We start from the raw sequence: 8730 nt of genomic DNA, 5'->3' as shown, positions 1-8730 counted from the left end.
TAGTGTGTGCCAATTTTGTATACAGTGTAAAAATGATTGCATAAAGGTTTTTAATTAGAGGCTTTTAGTTGTGAGTGAGTGAGTGATGCATTCAGTCTTGTCCACTCCATCTGGCCTTTTATGCATGTCTATTACTACAGGCCCACACACTTGATGTGAGGTTTTAGGGTTTTATCACCCTCATTTTTTAAAAAGAAAAAGGAAAAAAAAAGAAAAGTATTACTAAACTGTTGTAACCACTAGAATGTATTGGAATTGTATCAAAATGTCAAAGTGTCTTTTAAAATACAGTGAACACAGAAAGAGAAGCTTGTACCCTCTCATTTAACTGGTGGTGAATTCTGACAGTAAGAACAACAAATTGCATAGTGCTAATTTTACCTCTGAAGCTGTGTGTCCATGTAATTGCATGTTAGCAGGCCAGGAGAACTACAGTTGGGATATTTTCAGTGGATTATTTACCCATGGAAAATTCAGTCATACAGTCCATATTAATTTCTCCATAATCTAATATTATGATTAAATCAGCTACATTCAAGCTTAATCAAATCAGAGGTTTGTTTACGTTTTAAAGCCCAGTCTTTTACCCACAAGCATTTGGCACAGCCTTAACTTACAGGTGTGTTATATGGTGTTTCAGGTCTTAGTATGATCTGGAAATCTGATTTTAATATTCCGCAAACCGGAGTCATTAAAAACACCCTTCTGCAGTTCTGCAAACCCTACAGATTGTTTGAACATGGTGATATTGAGCATGGCTCGCAGCAAAGTGCGAGTCATCCCTGGAAGCAGAAGCAAGCTTTGTGCTCGCTGATTATTCCCAGGGGTTGATAATGTATTTGCTACTGGATGTACATCTTCAGTATGAAGGAATGTGTTTAAATACAAATTTTTCAGTTTATGTTTTTCGTTTATTGTTATTACTGGTCCATGGCTTTGTTTTGCATTTGACCCCTGATTTCCCTTCTGTTTTTGTGGAAGACAGAAACAGGCGGATATGCTATGTATTGTGTTTGAGATAACATTTCATTTTGTTCTCGAGTATGTCCTTTTTTTTCTTTTTCTTTTTTTAAAATATATATAAACTCCTTGCGCTTTTTCTCACAAAGTAGATTGAGCCATAACGACTTGCTGTGAGAGAGCACTGTGAAACTCCTTTTATAAACCACTGTCTGGGAACTCATACCACACATTGCTTTTAGACTAGTCACAGTCTGTCATAGAAGTAGATACAGTTGCTAATGAACTCGTGAAAGACAATGTCACTGTTGCGAAGCTGCATGATTAACCATATTTCAGAACCCTCAACCTGGATTTTGCTGTGTTTAAAAACTCCACTCTGAGCAAATAGACTTTGTCACTGAATACCTGTGTGTTTCCAGTTGCAGTAAAGACACAATGTACACTGGAGAAGCAATTCATTTTTTTATTTTTTTTCTCTCTCTCTCTCTTCACTGATACGTAAGCATTGGTGTGATTTGAAGTTGAGCTGTGCTTGAGGTTGCAGGGCATTAATACCTAGGCCATTTCCACGCATTGCTTCCCAACTTGTGTTTATTCATCCTGTTTCTAGTGAAGGGTTAGTCATCAGTCCGTCTAACTGATGGGCAACCCAAAGGCAACACTGATGGGAGGCTTCACCTAATCTGAGAAGCTTAAAAACCTTGGCCTTTGTTCACTGCAGGTGGTTTACTTGCAGCCCTACATATAAGCTGAGAATGTGTAACTCCTGAAGGACTGCATGCATAGAGTGCTTAGAGCGTGCACTGTCCTTTTTAAATGACTGTAACTACCCCTTTTATTTGATTGATATATTATTTTAGCTTTAGTGTGCTGATAGTAATACTAAAGTCCGTGTATTCATGGTTTTTTCATTTGAGTCAACCATACATTTATATATATATATTTTTTTTTTTTAATCCCACAGCTATGCTGATTTGTATTCCTTGTCTGAGCTACTTAAATGTGTCTTATCATTATGCCATCTACAGACTTAATAGTTCCACCTCTCTTTTTTTCATGGTTCTGCTTCTTTTACAACCATGAATTAAAAAAAACAACAACAAAAAAACACTACCTTGAAAATCAGTATTGTGTGATTGTATTCATTTATGTAGAATCTCAGTATAAATAAGTGAATAAAAATAAATATATGGGCCCGACCCCCATGGCTTGAGAGCACTGGGCTGAACAACCTTACAATATAGTGGTAGGCCACAGCAGGAAAGTGCTGCTTCCATATTGTTGCACAGTATTAGCAATGTAATAGTGTCATACCCAAAAATCCGTGGGTCACAGCGGCCATTTGACTGCAGAACAGGTGCTTTTACTTTTGACGCCATCGATACATTTTCCTCACAATACTCGTGTACTTTTTTTTTTTTTCCTCAGGAATTTGTATGCAGGCCTTTTACTTCTGGTGGTTTTTTTTTTTTTTTTTTTTTTTGAATTATTGTAAAAAAAACTTTAAAATTCAGTGACAAAATTGAACCACTTCTTCCACGCGGGGGGTTGTTTGAGTGGGGCAGAGGGGCGACTTGGGGCAGTGATGGTGGTTTTCAATGGTTATCAGGACACTGCATGAGCCGGTTGTGGACGAGGCAGTGATATGATCCTGTGTCACCTGATCAGCGAATAGAATAATTAAACTTCAGACTTCTTAATAATTTTTTTTTTTTTTTTTTTTAAATCCATATTTCAAGACAAAAATAAACGACGATTGTTAGCTAACTGAACCGCCGGCGAACGCAGGAGGTAAGCACTCAGATGGCTAATGGTCTTTTTTATTTTTTATTTTATTTATTTATTTTTATTATAATTTTTTTGGCTAGGTTTGACTACGTTTTGTTTTCAAATTCAGAAACAGTTTTTTTTTTTTTTTTTTTAACAGTCTTAACTTAGAAACGCCAGCCTCTCTAAACACACACCTCGGTGTCTTGTTAGCCTTCAACGTGACGAGTATTCCTCAACTCGAAAATTTGTTGGCGAACCCATAGAAACTGATGGTCAGTGGTACTCACACACACTCACGGCCCCGACTCAAGCATTATAGGAGTAGCAATAACACGATGTAGAAGTATCACGGGTAAATTCAACATTTCACTGAGCTACAAGTACATAAGGGTTTGTCAGCAAAAATGCTGAAAAGTTAAACTACTGGTTTCTTTTAAAGTTCAATATCCTTACGCATTACATTATTGGATTATTGGTACTTATTCATCAACATGTAAAGCTGTATTTGAACGTTGCATGCTGAGGCGAAACCAGTTATTATATATTGATGGATAGTTCAGTCTTCAACGATGCCTCGTATTTTACAAGCTGGTCGTGTGATAAATAAGCTACATAAAATGTTAATCTGCAGAGTAAGAAGTAACTTTAGCTGTCAGGTAAATGCAGTGAAGTAAAATGTGCAGTATTTCCCTCTGAAATGGAGTGAGGTAGTTGTAGTTTGCACTTGATACTTTTATCCCTGATGCTTTTCCCTGTCAAAGTGTCTCAAAACCAGCTTCCTATCAATGTCACAGGAGCTCAGTAAGAAAGAATCAGAGTCCAAGCGGCAGCAAACTGTAGGGACACAGCAAAAAACATCTGTCAAGAGGATGGATCCCATTGCAGAGTTCGAACTTGCGTTAGGGGGGATGGCGTGGCAAGACGTGCTTGACACTGTCCAGGCGCTGATATGCGAAACGTTGGTAGACACACCCCGCCCCGCACCTCCACCTCCACCTCCTCCTCCTGTCCCTGCTGAGCTAGGGTTCCACACCCACCCTCAGCCGGTGGAAAGTCTGACCGGGGGATATTGTGGGTGCATCCCCATGGGGGCAGCTCCGCACAGCTTTGAGCATCCATTGATGGCTGCGCCTGCACTGGGTGCTGGACACACTGCTCTCATTATCTACCATGACACACCGTATGAGCAAAATGTCATGCAGCCGGGTCACCTGTACAGCCAGGCCGGTGCCCACGGCCAGGGACACGACCCGCTGCATGATCGAAATGCTATGTGGACTGACGTGCTTGACGATGTCCAGGCGCAAATAGATGAAATGTACAGAGACACACCCTACCCTCCTCCTCCCCCTGCACCTCTACCTCCACCTCCAACTCCACCTCCTCCTGCTGTGCTAGGGTTCCACTCCCACCCTCAGCCGGTGGAAAGCCTGAGCGCAGGATATGGTGGGTGCATCCCCATGGGAGCCGCTCCGCACAGCTTTAAGCATCCCTTGATGGCTACTCCCGGACTGAGCGTTAGACAGGCCGCTCACGTTATCTGCCAAGAAACAATGCATGATCAAAATGGCATGCCGTACAGCCAGGCAGGTGCTTACGTCCAGGAACAGGTAAGATAATAAGTATAGGTCAGAGATAGATTTATAAGAATTTTGTCAATACCTGTATCAAAAAAGATACTTGTTTATGAAGGAAGCTTTAGGCCAACGGAGGGGCAACAAAAGGCTTATTTTGATCTAAGCCCACTCTGTTTTCCCACATTTTGCTGAACGTAAAGAGTTATGCGGCAGTAACGTGAGGCTCTGCTCATCAATAAGCTTAATAAATGCCAATTAGTCATAATTCAAAAATAATAATTCATGAGTCCTCAATCTAGTGAAGCTCTTAGGTGACTAACTGAGGCTCACTTTAAGCCTGTCATAAAATTTTACTTGGTTAGAAATCTCCTGTGCCTCCCACATCCTCTCAGAGGCTCGAAGATATATTTTTTTCAGTAAATTGGAAAAAAAAACAACACAATTTTCACTGAAAGGTTTTTGATATATTTTTTCATAACTAATTTCAGCATCTTACAAAACCCTACCTCCCAGTAAGGCTGCCCGCCCTCCCTACACTCATGGGGTTAGAACTAGGGAATATTGGCGCCCCCTTTTTTTTTTTTTCTTTGTGGTGGAATAGCAGAAATGATTGTTCAACAGAATTGTATCTGATTGATTTTCTCTTGAACTGTCTGAGCAAGCAAACAGGATCTCTTCACACTATATACTGTGTGTTCCTGTGGTGCTCACTATGATTTCTATTGGACGGTCTGCTAAATCGTAAATCCAGTGCTGTATTTGAAAATATGTTTTATGTTGCTTTATGTTAAATATTGTGTGTTCACTTATGTGGAAGATGATACTTTGAGTGTGTATTGACTGGTAAACCTTCCCTCTCTCTGCACAGTACCTGCCTAATCAGTGGCCTGTGTATAACGTCGCAGGAGCAGCAGCCTTCAGTGCTCCTCCACACCAGGTAAGACGCCGGTTAGCCACACACATTCTGAAGCATCCTCACGGTTTGGTCGCAGACGTGGTATAGTAGACAGCGGGTCCAGCTCTTGCCAAGCGTTTTCTTCTGTGGTCTGATCTTCATGTGAATACATCCTCCTGACTTCTGTGACTCTCTGCAGAAGCGTCCACACACTGCCGTATTATGGTTATTTACCTGTGTGTCATAGACTCTCCATCTGTGGTTTCATTCTACGGGTGCCACTGCAGCTCATTCAAGCAGTTACTGTGACTTAAAGAGAGGGGACTCTGACACCTGGTGGACAGATGACACAGATGATGCAGCTCAGCTAATCACCTGTTTTGTGTGTGTGTGTGTGTGTCTGTGTGTGTGTGTGTGTGTGTGTGTGTGTGTGTGTGTGTGTGTCTCCAGTACAATATGCAGGTGGTCAGGCTCCCTCAAGGCACAGAGAAGAACTTTGCTCCTGTTGGAACAGTGTAAATAACACACACATAAATGCAAACTAACACACATGGGAGTACACGACTACGAGCCTCTGTTTGCATCTTGAAACACACTTTTTCTGTTATCTAATGTATCTGTCTGATTTTATTTACGTAGGAATGGAGAGGTGGTGCACGGGGATCCAGCTTCTGCTTCTGCCGCTCCTCCTCTGAACACCCCCATGTCAAAGTAGGTCAGCCTGACTGGCTCATGATCTGTGGCAGTGGTCACCCACTGTAAAACCATAACAAAGCCAGGCTCATAATAAAATCACACTCACCTAACATTTCATTTCTTGCAGCTGTTTTTCGATTGCAGATTATTTTTTCTACCAAGATCCCAGCCAACTTTATTGTTTTTTTTTTTGATGGTTTTACACAGTGGTATGTGTGCTCTTATCCTGTTTCTGTTACTGTTTCTGTATTTTCCCGTAGAAAGAGAGATTGTGACAGCCGGCAGAGTGAAGATCAGCCATACATTAAGAAGCCGCCCAATGCGTTTATGCTGTTTAGGAAGGAGCAGAGGCCAAAAGTTGTGGCCGAATTGAACATCACCGGGAGTGCAAAAGTAAACACTATCCTTGGACAGAGGGTAGGTGTCTTTGCTCAGTGTCACACAATTTCATCACAGTTTGGTAAAAGATTTACAAGTTTTCTGCAGTCATGCATTGAGCAGTGTCCAAGACAACACTTCTAAAATTTTCCTCCAACCATAAATCTCCACATCTTGACAGTAATTTTTGTTCTTTTCTTGAGCAGAACGATTTTTATTTATTGTCACGTGCCCAGAGAACAACTCTAAATTTAAACGGAGGATTTCCAGCATTTTATGACACCAATACACAGTGGGAGTGTGCACTGCAGGGCATGCACCTATTTATGTGGATCTGTGTGTATCTGTCAATATGTTTTTATGCTTGTGTCTGTGCACTAGTCAGCCTATAAGTGTATGTAGTTGTGAGTCGCTGTGTGCGCTGACAGTGCGTTGTCGTCTGTCCACAGTGGAAGTCGCTGTCAAAAAAGGAGCAGGCCAAATATTACGAGGAAGCTTACAAGGAGAGGCAGCTCCACGCCAAGCGATTCCCCGACTGGTCTACCAGGGACAATTATGTATGTGCACTATGCTCACATACAACTCATACATGTTTACACCATTGCAATGATGCAGCACGGTCACTGCAAAGAGTTTTTATCGGCTGATATCAGATGGAAAGTCTGACATATTGGTTTTTGTTAAGGGCAAAAAGAGAAAGAGGAACAGGAGAAAGGCTCCCACCACAGCAGAAGGTAAGACAATATTTCTGTAGATAACAGTGTGTTTATTGGGAAATGGGATGAAACCTGGATGACAACTCCCCTACAAAGTGAACAATAGTATTGAGGTTCAGAACCTCCTTTTATCTTCAGCTGAAGACTGAATTGTGGATTTTTACGAAAGAGGTCATAACCTATAAGAAACACAACAGAAATTCTGATGTCTTGAAATGAAATATGATTATATTTGATATTTTTATCAAAAATATTACTCAGTGCAGGTTTAAGAAGCAGCAACTAGTTTTGAAAGTATTTTATAAAGTCTCAGAGGTACGATCAGTGCTTTTGATTGCTTTTGTTCGTTTCGATGCAGCGTCTGCATCGAAGCCTGAGGAGGAGGCACAGCAAGCTAAGAAGCTGTGTGTGACACCAGTGGAGATGGAGCCTTGTACCTCACAGAGAGCCCGGCTGAACTTGCCTCACCCCCGCCACAGGTGTTCGAGATGTATTTGAGGGACTTTCCAGGAACAGTGTTTGCCCCAAGGGCGTTATTTTTTTCCCCACCAGAGATAGCTGAAGACCCGCCCCTATCCTGCCTCTGATTGACCTACCCCGGTACTGCCCTAACCTTAACCAATCATCACTGTTCAAACCTAAACCTAACCGACTCAAACAACGAAGGCAACGAATACTAGCCAATCAGGGGCAGGGTAGTGGCAGGGGGAAAAAAATAACACCCACCACTGCACTGTGAAAAATGTCCATCCGCTTAGTCAGCGTTGGAGAACAGGGGACACTTACGACGAAGCAGTTTGAACTCCTCTGTTCCTCCCCTCTCCCACGTTTCCCCCCTCTCTACCCCTTCAAGAATAGCTCTGCCACAATAAGTTCATATATTCATATATACAAAAGATGGATAAATACCTGACATTTCTAGCTTTTTTTTTTAAACAGCAGTTAGAATTTTCCTCTAATTTATCAGAAACAGACTTTGATATTTATAGAGATATATATCTCTATATATCTATATATATATATATCCACATTGGTTTAAATTATTTGAAAAAAATTAAAGAGCAGAACAGTGTCTGAAATTTTAGAGATAACCTAAGCTAATGTTGTGTGTATGATCCTCTTAGTGAAGTTTGGGGCCAATTAGGATCCCTCAACTCGAAATTTCTAATAATAAAAAAATGTGTTTAGTTGCAATTTTGAATCATGAAGCTAGTAATTGTTCTAAAATGAGATTTTCAAACACATCCATATACATTTAGCTAAAGTGTAAAGGTTAAATTTAAATTCAGTATTTTTTTTAATTTAAATTGAATAAACTGACAGTTATTGGAATATACGTAATCACATATTCATACAGATCAGTGTTTTTTCCAACCTTTTCTACTTGTGACCCGTTGTCACAGTGTGCATTTCTGTGAGTTTTAAATTCAATCAAAGAGTGATGAGTGATTTTCTGGAATTATATCACACACGTGCACACACAAAAAAGCAAAGATTAGAGAAATGTTTAAAAATTAGACATAGTTTTGTCTGGCAGAGCTTCTTTTATCTTTTTTCATTCTCTGCTAATCTTCTTGTTATACTGTATATTCCCTATATAGGCCTACTCCTGTATCTCCTTCAAGAAACGTCTTAAGACCTACTTTACTCTTGCTTTTACATTGTTTGTTGCCTTGCATATTTCATTAAATCTTGCTCAAATGCTTCTTGTCTTTTGTGGTTGGTTAACCTTTTG

At 40.6% G+C, this 8730-nt stretch overlaps 1 protein-coding gene across 1 annotated transcript; it reads left to right on the top strand.

Moving 5' to 3' along the window:
* The first annotated feature begins 4988 nt into the window (after positions 1-4988).
* LOC120806545 (transcription factor 7-like 1) lies at positions 4989-8679 on the top strand. The gene is made up of 8 exons (XM_040157830.1): positions 4989-5051; positions 5179-5247; positions 5656-5720; positions 5845-5916; positions 6162-6318; positions 6729-6836; positions 6965-7013; positions 7354-8679. The coding sequence occupies exons 3-8, from the start codon at positions 5662-5664 to the stop codon at positions 7491-7493; spliced, it is 585 nt and encodes a 194-aa protein (XP_040013764.1). The 5' UTR covers positions 4989-5051; positions 5179-5247; positions 5656-5661; the 3' UTR covers positions 7494-8679.
* Positions 8680-8730: the final 51 nt, after the last annotated feature.

Source organism: Xiphias gladius, chromosome 20, assembly GCF_016859285.1.
Source record: "Xiphias gladius isolate SHS-SW01 ecotype Sanya breed wild chromosome 20, ASM1685928v1, whole genome shotgun sequence".
Lineage (NCBI taxonomy): Eukaryota > Metazoa > Chordata > Actinopteri > Istiophoriformes > Xiphiidae > Xiphias > Xiphias gladius.
This window is presented reverse-complemented; position numbering and strand designations above follow the sequence as displayed.

What these genes read in the sequence shown, in the direction of transcription:
- LOC120806545 (XM_040157830.1), top strand. Translation starts at nt 5,662, where the DNA reads ATGCAGGTGGTCAGGCTCCCTCAAGGCACAGAGAAGAACTTTGCTCCT. An exon ending in TTTGCTCCTGTTGGAACAGT is followed by an intron (nt 5,721 to 5,844) that starts GTAAATAACACA and finishes TTATTTACGTAG; the next exon opens with GAATGGAGAGGTGGTGCACG. An exon ending in GGCTCCCACCACAGCAGAAG is followed by an intron (nt 7,014 to 7,353) that starts GTAAGACAATAT and finishes GTTTCGATGCAG; the next exon opens with CGTCTGCATCGAAGCCTGAG.